Source organism: Eutrigla gurnardus (genome assembly GCF_963514095.1).
Source record: "Eutrigla gurnardus genome assembly, chromosome: 20".
In the NCBI taxonomy this organism is placed as follows: Eukaryota; Metazoa; Chordata; class Actinopteri; order Perciformes; family Triglidae; genus Eutrigla; species Eutrigla gurnardus.
The window spans coordinates 13,877,437-13,893,891 of NC_139931.1; the positions used below are offsets into that span (position 1 = coordinate 13,877,437).

At 45.9% G+C, this 16,455-nt stretch overlaps 2 protein-coding genes across 2 annotated transcripts in view; one reads left to right on the forward strand and one right to left on the reverse strand.

Annotated features, from left to right (window-relative positions):
- Positions 1 to 8,209, forward strand: part of plekhh3 (pleckstrin homology, MyTH4 and FERM domain containing H3) — a 28,286-nt gene extending 20,077 nt beyond the window's left edge. The window contains exons 6-13 of the mRNA XM_084037983.1: positions 521 to 644; positions 772 to 1,069; positions 2,651 to 2,858; positions 3,091 to 3,218; positions 3,813 to 3,933; positions 4,367 to 4,855; positions 4,972 to 5,163; positions 6,341 to 8,209. Of these exons, the coding sequence (XP_083894109.1) occupies positions 521 to 644; positions 772 to 1,069; positions 2,651 to 2,858; positions 3,091 to 3,218; positions 3,813 to 3,933; positions 4,367 to 4,855; positions 4,972 to 5,163; positions 6,341 to 6,511 (1,731 nt within the window). The 3' untranslated portion in view covers positions 6,512 to 8,209. The remainder of the gene's footprint in view (positions 1 to 520; positions 645 to 771; positions 1,070 to 2,650; positions 2,859 to 3,090; positions 3,219 to 3,812; positions 3,934 to 4,366; positions 4,856 to 4,971; positions 5,164 to 6,340) is intronic.
- Positions 8,210 to 9,143: 934 nt separating this feature from the next.
- Positions 9,144 to 16,088, reverse strand: tubg1 (tubulin, gamma 1). The gene is made up of 11 exons (XM_084038140.1): positions 15,887 to 16,088; positions 15,373 to 15,485; positions 14,983 to 15,150; positions 14,822 to 14,890; positions 13,947 to 14,026; positions 13,729 to 13,855; positions 12,460 to 12,546; positions 11,810 to 11,959; positions 11,010 to 11,162; positions 10,775 to 10,936; positions 9,144 to 10,293 (listed from the first exon to the last, which is right to left on the reverse strand). The coding sequence occupies exons 1-11, from the start codon at positions 15,933 to 15,935 to the stop codon at positions 10,096 to 10,098; spliced, it is 1,356 nt and encodes a 451-aa protein (XP_083894266.1). The 5' UTR covers positions 15,936 to 16,088; the 3' UTR covers positions 9,144 to 10,095.
- Between the last annotated feature and the right edge of the window lie 367 nt (positions 16,089 to 16,455).

Consider the following 16,455-nt stretch of genomic DNA (forward strand, 5'->3'; position numbering starts at 1 on the left):
ACAAGCCTGTCACGAGTGTGCACCAAACACTTTAGAAGAATGTGTCAACTTTAGCCCACTAAGGAGGGGGGAAGAGGACTAGCTAGAGAGAAAGAGCGGCTGGTTGGAGGGGGTTGCAGAGACAGGAGAGAGCCAGAGCAGTGGCAATGTTACTAATGAGCAACAGGTGCTAGAGGGCAGTAGCATGGAAGCCATCTGTACTGCTAGAAGGCATCTATCCACATAGGCAGCGAAAGACACAAACACACGCACACTAAACTCATTGACACCAGCATATAAAACATAACGTGTCTGTCATGCAGTCTGCTTTGCTGGGTCATCACTTGACCTTCCTGCCGCTTTGAAAGTTGCCAGAGCTGATTTGTGACCCTGGTCAAATCGACCCCAGTCACCCCTGACAGACAAACACACATACTCAATCACCCCCACTCACTGACATGCTTCCAGGTTGGCTGCAGGCACATTGTATGCTTATGGAAGTGTGTGTTTTAACTGTGTGTGTTTTGTTTGTTTACTTTAGGAGAATAAGTTCAACCCCGAGGTAGTGGAGCACATCTACCAGCACAATCCCATCCTAAAGTACACCCAGGGCCCCCTGTACGCTCCTCTGCTGCCCTTCCCCTACGGCAGCCTGGAGCACACATGTAAGTAGTTCACATATTGTTGCCATGATAATGTATGGCATGTATGTGTTAAGTTAATAAAAAATATTAAAGTATTGATACGGCATATTTAAAACGGTTTCAATACTCCCCTTCCTCTTCTCTCCAGACCACAATGGGAAAGGCTACGGCTCAGTTCGCGAGGAGGCCGTGAAGCTCTTCAACTGCCTGCAGCAGCTGGAGTCGGCCCGAGAGTCGGTTCCCATCATCCAGGGCGTGCTGCAGACCTGCCTGGACCTGCGGCCTCTCCGTGACGAGGTCTACTGCCAGCTAGTGAAGCAGACCAGCTACACGCCTGCCCCGTACACGGCCGCACACCTCCGCTACTGGCAGCTTCTCACCTGCATGAGCTGCACCTTCCTGCCCGGGCCCACTGTGCTCAAGTACCTGCGATTCCACCTCAAAAGGTGAGAAACACAAAAGTGATACTTGAATATTGAGTTGAATATGAAAATGACTTTATATGAGTCCAAGTTGTTGCAATTCCAGTCCCAAAACAGTGGAACATCAGACCAGTAGCCAGTTGTTGGTTATGAGGAAGAACAGGTTGAATGCTGGGAGATGAAGGTGAACCAGTAGTAGCAGGGAGAACGTGGGCTCTAGACAGCGGACAGAAAGCAGGCGCCAGTGCTGCTGACTACCAGTTTGGATATAGTAGCATGATATGCCTTCACATTGTTAGCGTGTTCCCAGACGGATCCAGGGTTTTAGGGCTGGATTTACAGGTCTGAATTAGCTCCTCTGTCAAGCATGATAATCTAAGTTATTACCAGTGCTAATCTCCTGCTCCAGGTTTTCTGTCTAACGCCATACCACCAAACCACTACAGTTTCTATCTATATATCTGTAATGGGACTCACCCTGTAGCTAATGGGACCGTTGCATGCGATGGCGATTCATAACGGTGCTGTGGAACTCGCTGCCTGTGTGTTTTGATATGTATTGCCATCGCTCTCACACGCTCTCTGGCTATGTGGATCTGTGCTGAGGCTGCAGCTGGGCAGAGCTAAGACTGGAGCTGGGAAGTGAGCCCAGAAACCCTCCTCCACTCCCCCAGTGCCCTGAGAAAACCCCCCAGGGAATGTCTGCTGTCAGTGAGAACGGGCCAGAAGAAAGAAAGCAGAGGAGGGGGCAAGAAAGGAGGAAAGAGCAGAGAGGGGTGAAGACAGGAGAGTATAGGAAGGATCATGCAGACTCGGTGGAACATTCCTAATTATGTTTCAGCAGGACAAATCCCACCCTGTGGCCATATAGTTATGAGAGAGCGAGACATTGGATGGAATGAAAGGGCCCCGCTCTCTCTGGCTGAATCATTGAGGCCCTCTTGCTCCCTTGTCCTCTGTTTTGTGTATTTTGGGATGAACATCACAGTATGATTGTTTCCTTCCTAGTTTTCACAGGGCTGAGCTCATAACTCCATCGGGTTGTATTTCACACATTTCACGCTCTCAAAGTGTGTGAGACTTCAGGCTCTGTTGTGTCCGCTTGCCTTTGTGTCCCCTCCTTTTTAAAACAACAGCGCACACACACACTCACCTACCACTCCTGGACACTCCACTGGGAGGAAGTGGCGGGTCACTTCGGTTCACAGGAGCGGAAACACCTTTTCCTGTTTCGTGCGCTACCCAAAGTCAAACATGTTTTCTTTGCCGTTTTCCTTTTTCTTTGAAGGACTGAGGGATGTTGAGCCTTTTAAGTCCCTAAGAGCTAAAGTGAGAACATTTGTCATTCCGCGCCTCATTGACTCTTGAGCATTGCCAGAAAATGGTTGAATCATGAGGGATGACGCAAAGTCCACAATCAAAGCATAACATTTTACAGACTTTAAATCACTGTTAACATCACAAGCATTAATAAGTTCTGCCTTATTTCAAGTGTTGAAAATATAATTTTTTTCTGGCAAATATCTCGAAATCCCTAATGTGCACACACACACACACACACACACAGTCTGTATTCACCCATCTCACGCTCACTCTTTGTTGCAGGATCCAGAGCCAGAGTCCCGAGTCTGAGATGGATAACTATGCGTCATTCATCAGCGAGGCTCTGGAGAAGACCAAGTGTCGGGAGTGTGTGCCATCCTGGGAGGAGATCCAGATGCTGATGAACCGACAGGAGATGCTGTGCACTGTGCACTATCCTGGCCCGTTATCCTGCCAGCTCTACATCAGCTCGCACACTACCGCCAATGAGGTCTGGGCGCATTTATCTGTATTCTACTTTTTCTGCACAACTTTTCTCAATCTCTCAGCTTCTCACATTATGCTGTTTAAAACGTACCCTTAGCCTAATCTGGCCTCCAGTTACATCGCTGAACCAAAACATGATAACCACTGAAATTTTCAGCCACATCTGTTTTCACTCTTAAAATGTAACCATTTGTGTGTCCGTCGGTTTTTCTAACCTTTTTCCTCTTGCCCCTCAGGTGGTTCGAAGGATGCAGGAGAAGCTCGGCCTGCAGGAGAGCAAAAACACGTTTGCACTGTACGAGCAGAACGCACTATGGGAGCAGCCGGTCGCAGGCAACGCCCTGATCGCAGACATCCTGACCAGGTTTGAAAAGTGAATGTCTTGAATCTGCAGAACAGACAGACACCCGGAGGAAGTCAGACACAATAAAAACGGAGCAGACAGACACGCTATGAAAACAACTCGTCTAAGTCTGGCAGGAATCTCTTATCTATGTGTCACTCGTTGAATGCCGGCAGAGTGGTGGATTGTATATTTATCTCCCCTAGTCCGACTCCCATGCTGCATGGTATCCAGTATCCTTGATAACTAGTGACCTTGTCTGGTCTTGTTGGTCAAACATGACACCCTACTGGGAAACTGGACTTGTGTCGCTATTTCTGTCTGCAAAGCCAGCCAGTCGTTGGATATCCAAGGTGAAACTGATGTCATTTGGTTGTACAAGGCAAAGATTCCAATGAAACGATAAGACATCCAGCTAGAATAAAAGGGACCTGTGTTTTTTTTTTCTTTTGGGGGGGGTTGTGGCCATCTGTGTCCTCAGCACTTAAAGTAAACACGGACCTCAGCAAACCGCCAAGTTACTACACATGTATACATTGTAACATTAACATCTAGGTTTTCAATTCTTGGTATACCATTTGTGTATTAGTATATTTTTGTCCCTCTTCTGTGCAGCCTCTCCACCAAAGAGTCAGAGTCTAAATCCCAATGGAAACTGTGTTTCAAGCTGTACTGCCTGTTGGATGCTGACAGCATATCGGTGGACAGCATTGAGTATCTCTTCCTCTTTGAGCAGGTAATGTAGCAGAACACAACTCCTTAACACAGAGTCCTCCTGTGGGAGTGTCTTTTCGTCATTTCAGTGCCGATAATGAGATACAATTTATTGTTCTGCAGTGATTCATTCCTTGCATTTCATTGGATTATTATGTTTTTTACATAACATTCATTAGTGTCTTATGGGCTGTGATTGCAATAAAGCACAGTGCATAAAAATGCATGACTAAGAACACTGGCTGATGTGCAGAGGGGGCAAAAGGCAGCCAGCGCTGGCTTCATAAGAACATTTTTCCTGAGGACTCCCATAAAAGAGTTATGGGACAAAATAAAAGAGGGTGGAGTAGAATGGATTGATGGCAGCACTGAGGCTATTACTGACATATTGTGCCTTCTTTTTCCTCCTGTTCCTCATCTCCCCGTTTGTCCTCGCGTTGGCCTTCGTGCTGCAGTGCCATGAGATGGTGGTGCGTGGACAGTTGCCAGCCTGTGAAGAGGACCTGCAGGCCTTAGCTTCCCTGAGACTCCAGTGTCTGATGGGCGACTTCAGCACACATGCCCCCTGCCCAACGCTGGACGAGCTTTTCCCAGGTCACGTGGTAGAAGCGCGAGTGCTCATGTCCCTTTCTGCACCCCAAGCCCTGCCTCCATGTCAGGTGGCGGCCCAGGGTTGCCCCACAGCGCAGCGCTTCCCCACGGGCCTCCTGGCAGGGACCCTGTGGAACCACACGGCTTTAGCAGCGCACAAGCAAAAGGTGGAGCAGGACATGCGTCTGCGGAGCCGGCTGAAGGAGGAGGCAGCGGCGGTCATGGGGTCCATCTTGGAGCGTTGGAAAGGTCTGGCTGGCTACAGCCGCAGGGACAGTATGGCTGCCTACCTCACAATAGCACGCCAGTGGTCGGGCTTTGGATGCACTCTCTACGAAGTGGACTTTTATATTGTAAGTATTGTGAGGTCACGCTTTGGTTTTACTGTTACTGAGTGCTAAGGAGTCACTTGGACTCTTGAGGTAAATTGAAGGATAACTGAGCCGTTCTTACCTCTTCCTCCCTCCAGAGTTCAACAGGGAGTTTTTCCCAGAAGTTGTGGCTGGGTGTCGCTGCTACATCCGTGTCTCTGTATCGGCAAGGAGAGGCGGAGGCCCTGGAGTCCTTCCCTTATGGTCAGATCTGTTCTTACGGCGTATCTGATAGCAACACCTTCAAGATCACAGCTGGGGATCGGGATCTGCTGTTCGAAACCAGCAAGGTACAGTGGCTCACACCCCAGGTTAGCATATACAGGCTGAAGGTTAAAGGAAGTAAAAATCTCTTATTACTGGAGGTGTTTCTCCACGGAGCTTAGGCACAATCTATCTCCAGTAGTCGGGATACAGGTTGTGTACAGTGCAGAGCCAAGTGGCCTTATCACCATGCAGTGTTCTGCAGAGTATGTGAAAGAAGCACGCTGTCTGCTCATGACACCCCTCTCCCTCCAGCTCCCTGACCCACTTTAAAAACACTCGGTCTAAATAGAGAGCACACAACCTGCCCCTGCTCTCCAACCGATGCTAACCACCAAAAAATCTAACTTCCTGGCATTAAATGGCAACATGGGGGTGAGTTTTACTGCAGTGGTTAGATTAAAATATTAGGCAACATTTCTCAGAAACATGGATGTTCTTCAGTGGAGAACAAATCTTGCCTTTCACTGGCACATATTTGCTTGCATCTTCCCACGCGGAACAAGAAATCCCTCTGTGATCTCTCATGGGACACAAAAGTGGCTTTTATTTATTTATTGAACGCACAGGCGAATTGAATCAGAGCCCAGCAAGGCTCCTACTTTTATGAACGTAAGGCCTCATATTGCTCATGAATGTGGAGGATTTTGAGCTACTGGGCAGGAAAAAAAAAAGAGAGAAGGGATTTGCAGGGGGTGATTATGGTTCGGCATGGAGTTGAGGGTGAGGGTGACATTAGCTGCTCATTTAAGGGTTACAGTCAAAGTTGAAGTAGGTGTATGTTGAAACTATTTTAGTCGGTGCTCTCGCACCATGTTTAGAGAAGCATTAGCAGGGTGGAAGTAAGGGTAATAGCCACAGTGGCTTATGGTTGTTTGGCGGTCATGTCCACCAATGAACAGAGTTTTTCTGGCATCAACTGCTGAAAAAAAAAGTCAAAGCAATGAAACATCCTCATTAACGTGTAAGGCCTCTTCATGCCTGATAAAGGGGTGCGTGTGTGTGAGTGTATACTCCAAAATCTGAAACTAAACAACATCATCCTCGACTTTTGGAGGATCCAGCTGGATGACATCATCCGTCTCCACCCTCCTGTGACAGTGCCAGACAGACACTGGGACTGCCACCAATCTGACCTCTCTCTCTCTCTCTCTCTCTCTCTCTCTCTCTCTCTCTCTCTCTCTCTCCCTCTCTCTGTCACAGTTGACTGAGATCATGCAGCTGATGAATGCGTATTTCAGTGCCATCCGTCGCCAGCGAGGGAAAGGGGAAGACGCAGACATCACCATAACAGAAAGCACAGAGGTGGGATACCATCACCTAGCCTCGACACACACGCGCACCCTCCTGGAGCTGCCCTCACACCCAGTTTGAGACCTTACCCCCCTCCACCACCCCCCCACCGTCCTCCTCCACATGGCCCCTATGAGGCCCAGTCCCGGTCCTCAGGACACCACGCCTCCTCCACTGGGAACGGCACGGCAGCCAAAACAAAGAGAGGGCTGTTTTCGCTCCCCATCCATGAAAATAAACCCTTGCTGAGCTTTCCAGCTGAAGGAGCTGGCCCGATGGTGGAGCGATGGGGCGGGAGGGGAGGGGATGGGAAGGCAAGGGGGTTCTGTTTTGCAAGTGAGGCCAGAAACCCACAGAAACCAATGCGGTTGCTGATGAGCTGTCGCACGCCCTCCACCCGATTCTGTCACGCAACCACCTCTGTTACCCTACATGGCAAACGGCAAACCCCCCCCCCCCCCCCCTCCAACCTCACTCACCTCACTCCACCCCCCCCTCGACAATGTGAGACGTTGACGTGAGCCTACATCAGGGAGAGATAGCATCACAAGACTTATGGCAACAATAAGCTGTGGTTCTCCCCTCGTGAAGGTATGGCTCAGAGTGAAAACACTACTCTCTCTCTCTTTCTCGCTCTCTCTCTGAAAGTGTGCCATATTTGTATTGCCTTTCCTAGAAGGCGGTCGTCCCTCATGCACTGCTGGAATGGTGTTGAGAACATTCAGTGACACACACACACACTCACACGCACACACACACACACACACTCACACACACACACCCTCCCCTGTCTTAAGCTTTCTCTCTTTCACACACTCACTCACTCTCTCTCTCACGTGCCCTCATGCTGACATGTTCATCAGAGACGGTCAGTTTTCATAAGGCCCCGGCCGGGTTTGCATTACCTGGAACTGTTGATGCAGTCAGCCATCTGAACTTGGAACTGGAAACAGATGTTGAGCTCTGTAGCGAAGTCACTTTGGCTGCCTTTGCCATATAGACTCTTACCTATGGGATTATCAGTGTGTGCGAGTGTGTGTGTGCGTGTGCGTGTGTGTCTATTTCAAGAAAACCATTTCCTGGATTACACATTCAGGATCTGATTTGATTATGACTCACAGAAACCAAAGGATTTCGGAGCTGTTTCTATTTGTCCACCAAATGCTCTCATGTGTCCTCTGTGGTGCTGCTCGTCTCGGCTGTAATCCTCGACACAAAGTTTGGGTTAACACTTGACTGATCATTCTGCTTATGTCAGTTACTGTCCTCCTAATGCAGCTCTACTCTGCTGAAAATAACAGGTGCTTCTCTGCTTCTTATTGTTATTTTCACAATGTGTTTATATATAGTGGGAGAAATGAAACCTAAGAGTACACATAAAAGCCCTAGTCAGAGATGTGGATCCTTAAAGAACTGACGCCATATTTACCATGCAGTTCCCCATCTGTCCCTTGTTATTTAAACCAAAAGGCGTTTTAATCAGGCCAGAGATGCTTTCGTAGTATTATTTATGCAAACTTTTTTTTTTTTTTTTTTTTACTGTTCTTTGTCTTAAATGCAGACCCAGATGTGTTTTAATACAAGGTTAACCAAAAGCCATCAGTGCTTTTGGTTCTGCTCCTTAAAGTAGTTGAGATGTGTAAATCCTGTGTAGCTTTGTCTTTCTGTCCTCCGTTTTGAGTATTCTTGTGAAGCCAAAGTTTCGCCAAGACATGGGTTTGAGCACGGACCAAAGATGTTTATCTTTTTTTTTTTTTAATAAGCTTTTATAACAAGAAATTATCCCAAAGCAGTAAGATCCCCCGATTTATATTTGACTGTTTGTCACATTTACTCCTTTTATTTTAAACTTGAATGTCAGACAGACAAATATGGAGACATGGTGTTCTATACCTTCTACACCTTATTTTAACGTAGTAGATTACCTTTTAAGAATTTAAGACCATAGATAGGCTTTGTAAATATAATTTTAGACAACTGTCTGCTACACAACCCAGTGTAATAACCAGCCTCACCATGAAAGGCCTTGACGAGTCATTGCACACGTCAGCCCCGCGTCCTGCTCAGAAGCAGGGCTTTGCTTCTTCTACTGCAGCTGCAGGCAGCTCCGAGCTCCAAGTATGAAAAGCAGATAAATCAAACCGGACGTTGCTGCTTTGTATTAAGCCTGTTTGTACGCTGCATGGTACCTTTTTATGTAATGTGTGTATAGTTAATTGCACTATTGTTTGTTTTAAACTAACTTGGAAGTGCAATAAAAACTATAAATACTGTATGTAATTAATAAAAAAAACAGCACCATTTTACCATATTTAGTACTGTTGTTTGTCCTCCAGCCCTCATTTCCTTTTTCATTTTTCAGAAAATGTGCGTTCTTGTGACTCGACTAGTGGAAGCAGTGTATGACTATTGTTTTCAACCAGACGTTTTATAAAAGGCTGAAGTTTGGCGCCAGCAGCAGTGCTGAGCCCCGAAGCTTTTCTGGTTAAAAACAATAGCCGGTTGAGCAAGCGTTGCAAAGTGCCTTCACGTTCCCCCGTGGTAATGACCCTTAACTGAGTTAGATGAATGGCCACCAGTACACTGCAGCTCCAGGTGAGAGGAGAACGGTTTTCTTATCACTTTGTAGATAGCTTTGAGTTATGGGAAGCAAAATAACCTTTATGTATAACTTAGTTTCCCTTCAGATAACACCAGAATCATTGCAAATAGATTATAGAAAATGTGTTTATTCATCATTTCAAACAGGTCCAACAGGCAAAGCAACATGAAACGCTATATTCATTTTAAACAATGCAAAGAATGACAGTGAACCAGCTATTCTTTAAAGTATATTTACAGGCATAGAGATGTGTTAACATGAAACCTGTCCGTGTTCATCAGTGCAAACTGTTACTTTCTCTACTCTATCTGACAAATGCTGTTAAAATGTCAACATTGTTTTTGGCTCAAACCCAACTTTAACTTGACATTCTTGTTGGTCAACTACAGTGGTAATAAATGAGCAATGTGTGTGAGCAGCAGACAGACAAAGCACCGTGACAGACATGTCTGGGTGCCTGCATTAACCATCATGCAACACACTCCTATTATTCAAGGCAATCATTCCAAAGATGGTGGACGTTTTACTGTAAATCTACTTCACAAAAACAAAGTACTGTATTCAGTATAAAAATAGACCAAAACAAGGCAACATGTTGTCTTTATATTGCTGGGGGAAAACAAAAACTAAAAATAGGTTGCAAGGCGGAAAAGCCGAGTTTAGGAAAAAGGAAAATAACAACTATTAATAGACATTTAGAGATAGTTTTGTACAAGATATACCGATGCTTTCAGCACGGACTTGGATGACAGAAGAACTCTTTCACTTTTTAACGATTGTTTTATTTAAACTGTGTTTCAGAATCTAATGGATGGTATACAGTCTTGTCCATTTTACTTTGAGGATAATATATTAACAGTGGCTGTTAACGTCCATCAGTTTGAGTCACAAACATGCAAAACTATTTAAAGCTAGAACAAGCCAATAAATATGTTTTTCCAAAGAAGCCGCTATAACCAAATATCTGCCTATTTTGGGATATTACATGTAGGTGAAAATCATTGAAGAAGTTACAATAAACCAAGCATGTATGGGGATTCAGATGTAGAAGACAAAAGTCTTTTCACTGTTCTTGCGTGCCCCAGGAAATGTAGTCGGGCCGCGTGGCTGCGCTGTACTCGTCGATAAGCTGCTGGACCACTTCGCGAGAGTTGTCCAGCTCGTCAAAGTTGTCCTTGAATATGTCCTCCTTGCGGAACTGCTCCAGGAAGGCTTCCCGCTTACGCAGTTTGTCGTACTGCTTGCACGTCCGTTCAAACAGCTGTGGGGCGGCAACAGAGAGGACATCAAATGATGAAACGCAAGTGATGAGTTTCAGGTTCTTATTCTGACTTACTGAGAACTTGCACACTTCCTGTTTTGTTTTTTTTCTTCTGTATTACCGGAAAGGAAAATGAAATGTATGACTTCATTGAAACTTCCTTTGATGACTGTATTACTTAAATTTAAGACCTAAAATAATGAGAAAAGATTTTGATTTGGGGACAGTAATTGTAATTTCATGACATCACAGGACTGCCTTTTTTCTCTACCTTCACAGCTCGTGTTTTAAACCAGCAGAAAGGGGAAAGGAATGTGACAGGATTTTTGTGGAATTCCCCTCCAACTGCTGCTGTGAGGCCCAACAGTTCAGTTTTTGAACAAAGCATCTCACAGGCACACGTCTCGACTGTATAAATACACCGCGGAGCAGAATGCAACTGAACAAGACGAGGTGCTGCACCTCCAAGACGAGCACTTACGTTGGAGATGCTTGTGTGGTTGGCCATCATCAGGCCGCTGACTCGATGGGCCGAGGGCAGGTACGGGGACTTCCTGGACAAAGCCACCTGGATGCTGGCGGGACCCCAGGGAATGAAGCTGGCAAGTTTACGCTCCCGGATCCTTTGGAGGCTTTTATGCACCTGCAGTATTAGAATAAGTCTCAGTGGAAGTCACAGGAATAGAGAATGACACCTCATAGGTGTGCTGTCATACCTGTGTGGGGTCCACCTCTCCCTGGATGATGTTGAGGATGGCGATGTAGCAGTGGCTCGGCTGCCTCTCTCGTCCCGTCGACACCATCACGTTCTTGGGTTGCAGGAGCCTCCTCATCACATCCAGCACTGTGGTTTTCCTCACGCTGGCAACCTGGAACACAGTGGGCTTTCTAATTAGGGACGTTGAGTATTTTAAAAAGGTTTAATATGTAGCCACGTTGTCAGCTGCTGTTTGTAAACGCAGGCTTCAAAATGTGCCCCTCCTCTCTGGCTGGAGAGAGAAAGCGTTTGTGGATCAGAATAACACGTTATTTCTGATTGTTTAATGGCAGTTACGCTCTAAAGAACAAATAAACACACCCACACTTCCTCACAAAGCTGAACGCTTCATCCTGCTGTGAGGTCTGTGTGGTTAGACTCTGTACACCGAGGGGTGTGACAAAGCGGCGGTGTTTGACCTGGGAAATGAGAACGGGCTGTACACCCTGTATGGGCCAGGGGTTACACCCCCAGGGGGGTCCAAGTGCTCTTTGTGGACATCCAGAAGAGTCCCGAACACAGCAAGAATAAGAAGAGTAGAGGCAGAGGACAGGGTCTCTGCAGATTGAGACTCCACCACACACTTCTAGTGGGTCACATGGTGATGACAGCTTAGTTTTGTATCATTCTGTACATTGTAATTTGCAGTTAATATTTAAAAAGATGTCATATGCAACAATTTCCTACAAAACAATGACATTACAATCCACTGATGCGGTTTTATCAGGTTATTTTCACAATTTGTATTATTTTACTCACCGACTGGTCGGTAGTGAGAGGTGTGTAGCCCGTCATGAGGAAGTGGAGGCGGGGCGTGGGGATGAGCGATGCAATCAGGCCAATAAGGTCGTTGTTCATGTAGCCCGGGTAACGCAGGGTGGTTGTGCTTGCCGACATGATGGTGGAAACCTGTGTGTATGAGGGTTCAGTTAGCCACAGCTTTAAATATACTACAGTGTGGTAAGAGCAGGGCGATATTTGTTTATTAGCTGTTCAATATGGTTTCAATTCTGCAGGAAAAAAAAATAGATGTGAACAGACTCAAAGCTTGAAGCCCAAAACATTTTAGAGACATTATTTCTTGGCCATATCGTGCAGCCTAAATTCAAAATCTCTTAGTGCGGCTCATGTCGAGCCAGCTGACGTAATACTTGGAAAGCACGGCCCTGTGCAACTCCTTTCCAAGAAAGCTGAAATCCAGTCTGACGTGCAACCGACTCGCCAAACTAGTTTGTGAATCTCGTCATTTTTTTTAAGCGAGCGATGTGTCGCACGCGGCCTGTCTCGACGTTCGTCTTTGTTTGACTACAGTCTGGAAGTCGGGCCACCTCCGAGTTCAACCAAAAGCTGCTGACTGACGAGCTGTTCAAACAACCGCAGGCAGAGAGGGTGTAATGTCTCTCACTCACCAGCTGATTGATCTGGGAGAACGAGGGGTTCTGGATATGCAGCCTGTCGGTGGCGATGCGATTCAGAGCCGTGTTATCCAACACCACCTGGTAGGTTACACACAGAGAGAGAGCAATTATTAGACAAATGAAGAGAAAACAGAAGAGAGTCCCTCCAGCAACAACAACTTAGTGAAGGTCAATCCACTAATATCATGTTAAAGTAAGAGCAAGATGGAATTAGAGTAATGACACTTAAGGAGCAACACAGTGAGCGGTTGTTAGCAGAGCCGAGCATAAACACACACTGTACAGTTGCAACAGGAGGAGCAATTCTTGGGCAGATTCTATTAGCTCTCTGGCTAATTTAATCACCATGAGGGCCTTATGCAAGACCCCAGAGGAAGTGGGTATTAGAGGGGAAACACCATTAGACTGTTCGAGCATTTCAGCCTAATACAATCATGAATGTAAGACTGACTTCTATTAAGTTTGATTGCTGACACTGCAGTTTGCTTCTTCTTTAGTCTCTCCCAGCTAATGTGTACTACTTCCTCATTACGGGAGTATTTAGATAATGTACAAACCACTTTATACTGCTTTGATGCTAGATATTTGTTATTGTTACTTCTCTTTCTATTGTTGTATGATGTCTAATGTGAACCAGGCCTCTGTCCAGCTGTTTGACTCTGATGAAATGTTGGTGTCAAATAAAGTTTGTTGCCTTAAATCTGCGTGCTCCGGTACACTATGGACTCTGTAGTCTGACAACATTTAATGTGTAGTTTCACAAATTCGGGCAGTGGATTTGGAAACGGACTAAAAGGAACTCTAAAGTGCGTTGCAATATCAGGTACACAACCTTAAAAGACAAGTGACAACTGGGTAGTCAAATTACAAAACCACACACTTAAAAAGGCGAACTAACAATCTGTCTTCATATTTGTGATAATGGCGTTGGCAGGAGTGGAGTAATCCTTTAAATCACTAACAACCCAACAAACCCAGCCAGAACTAGTCCACTGCAGTGTGGATTGCTGTTAATAAAATAAACTTTTTTTTATGGTACCGTTTAATTAACAGACCCAGGAGACTTGACTGACCGCGTTTTCAGTGAAGTGATTCCCGTTTCAGCTGGTTGATAGTGGAACATGCAGTTTAGCGACTGTGTTTTATTTAGACTTTTTGTGTGACACAATTACAAGCTAACCGGGGCTTGTGATGTTATTTATAGCCACGGCTGCGTTGAAAATGATGAATCCACATTCATTCATGAGTGCTGCGACTCACCACGCAGTCTGCGTTCTGGGTGAGCCTCTTCAGCGTCAGCAGCGAGTTGTACGGCTGAACGACCACGTCACTCATCTCATCCTGGTTGGGGAAAACGGAGTACGTCTGCACCAGCTTCTTTGGGTACCTGGAGATCAGAACACAAACCAGGTATCGAGAACAGCATTTTGAGGAGGGGAAAAAAGCTTTTCGAACCAGCTGCATGTGTGTTTATTGACCTGTCATTGAGTTTCTCCAGCAGATAGGATCCTAGCCCCGAGCCCGTCCCCCCGGCTATGGAATGACACAGCACGAATCCCTACAAAGACAAAGAGTTACTTATTACAGCTCCGGCCACATGTGTAGAAAGCTTACTGTAAACTCTACTGATGCAGAAAGCTGCATGTGTGTGGGTGAGCAAATGCCTCTCTTTCTAGGCAGTTATATAAATGGCAGTGCAGCCCCACCCCCCCCCAACACAGCCCTGTAATACCTGCCTTCTACACTCGCCTGGCTATTATCACCAGACATTCTACACGCCACACCCTGCCAACATACACATGCTCACGGCAACTCTGCCCACCTTCTTATCCAACACACACACACACACACACACACGAGGGCACGCACACAAAATAATAATGTAGGGTCATAATGTGAATGGGTTACAGAAATTGCAGACCTTAGAGGGGAAATGCGAGTGTTATTTTATGGGAGGCTGCAGCTGAAGTAAGTTCACCCCCCCCCCCAAAAAAAAGAGGCTAAGAATAATAGTGAGGCATGGCTGAGGTTTTGCTAGTTTTAAGACCAGGACCCCCAAGAACTTCACCTGCAAATATCACTGGAAGAGACGCAAAACAACCACAAGCACTTGTAGTAGTTGTTTAGAGTGCAGAACATTCCTGGAAGTTCAATCTGAAATTAACTTCAGACAATAGATCCTTTTTTTTTTGCGGATCAGGTTCCAGTTGAGGTAAGAGCGTAAGTTGACCATACAACGTGATATTTATTTTTAGTCGCAACAATATCACATTACTATTAAATCGTTTTTGAAAATTCCACAGATCCCCGATCAGACCCGGGACAGTCAGTATGTAACAAACAGCAGACTTGCCTCCAGACTGTCACTGCCATCTGCCTCCCGGTCAATGATGTCAAAGATGTCTTCTTGGATTTTTTTACCCTAGGAGGGGGGAGGGAAAAAAACAAAAACAGGGAAGAATTTTAGATGCACTACATTTACAAAGAAAGAACCAAGACATGTCCAGTGATCACCTGTGAATATCCACTAGCCCAGTTGTTGCCAGCTCCTCCTCCGTGCTCAGAGAGGTAGATGTTCTCAGGGTTGTACAGGTTTGCATACGGAGAGTTGAGGATGGAGTGGATCACTCTTGGCTCCAGATCCAGGAGAACTGCGCGGGGGATGTAGTGCTCATCATCAGCCTGGGGAGTTTGGGGAAGAACTCGGAGTTACTAGGTGATGATGCACACGTCTCAAAGTGGCTGTTCATGCAGAGTCCGAGTGAGTTTACACTACAGCCACTCCATCTAGTGGCACATGATGTTGTTGCAAATAAAGACCGAAGAAACTAGTAATGATTTGCTCTGGCTGATGCTCAATTCGTTACTCATGGTGTGAGAGGTGGTGGAGAGAAGCAGTTTAACCTGATAGAAGAACACATCCTTTCTGTCGGTCCCCTCGGTAGCAAACTCCTCGACGATGCCCTCCGGACTGATGCCGTGCTCTGCACACAGCTGCTTCCAAAACTCAAAGCCAACTGCAAACACACGCCGAGAGGAACAGGTTAGCAGAGACGTTGGGTCACGTTAATTAGCCGTTTGCGAGCTTAGTAGACAAACGGTTAACACGTCAAGTAACTTAAAATGACATCATCACCTGCACCGCTGTCTATGACGCTGCACAGGTGACGTTAGTGAACGCTAACTTGTGTTGTAGCATCAGTGCTACGTAGAGGCCCCAGAGGCATCTCATCTATGTTATAATGATGTCGTTTCATCTTAGCCAACGTTAGATTTGATACGAGCATGTAGCTAGCTAACGCCGTTACATGACGGAGCATCGTAGCTCACTTAAATGTTGGACATTGGCTAACTTAACATTAGGTGTCAGTGTGTGCAGATAAATATCAATCGTAACATTAACATCGTCTTTACGTACTTTGATTGCCACATTGTCCAAGCTGGAGCGTAATGATTTCCCGCGGCATGTTCAGTATTCAGTTGCTCCTTATTTAGCTAGCTTGCTAGCCTGCTTGCTAGCTAAATAACACAAGAAAAGTACTCCTGCTCAAACCGCTACAACACCAGCCTGCTCCTTCCCGCTTGGTGCTGATGTGACGCTCTAAGAAGACTTCTTCTACGTTTTTTTGGCGGATTGCTAACTGAGATTAAAAGTCACCACCGCCGCCTACTGTATGGGAGTTTGTCGAGCCATAAAGCCGATTATTCGACACAAAAACAGAAAATTATTCCTCGCTTCTAGAGGCCGAGACCACGTTAAAACCACGAAAACAGGCGTCACTTTTGTTGCTTGAATTTGCTGCCCTCGGTAATTTGAAAATGTATTTTGAATGTCTTTGCCGGAAGTATCAGTATGTCATTATTTATACCGTGACATCCACGGAGTTGATGGAGTGTTCATTCATTGCTCCCTAGTGGCCACATTGCGTAACTGCTGTATATTTTTTAATGTATAAAATATTTTAAAATATGTTTGTATGGATGTAT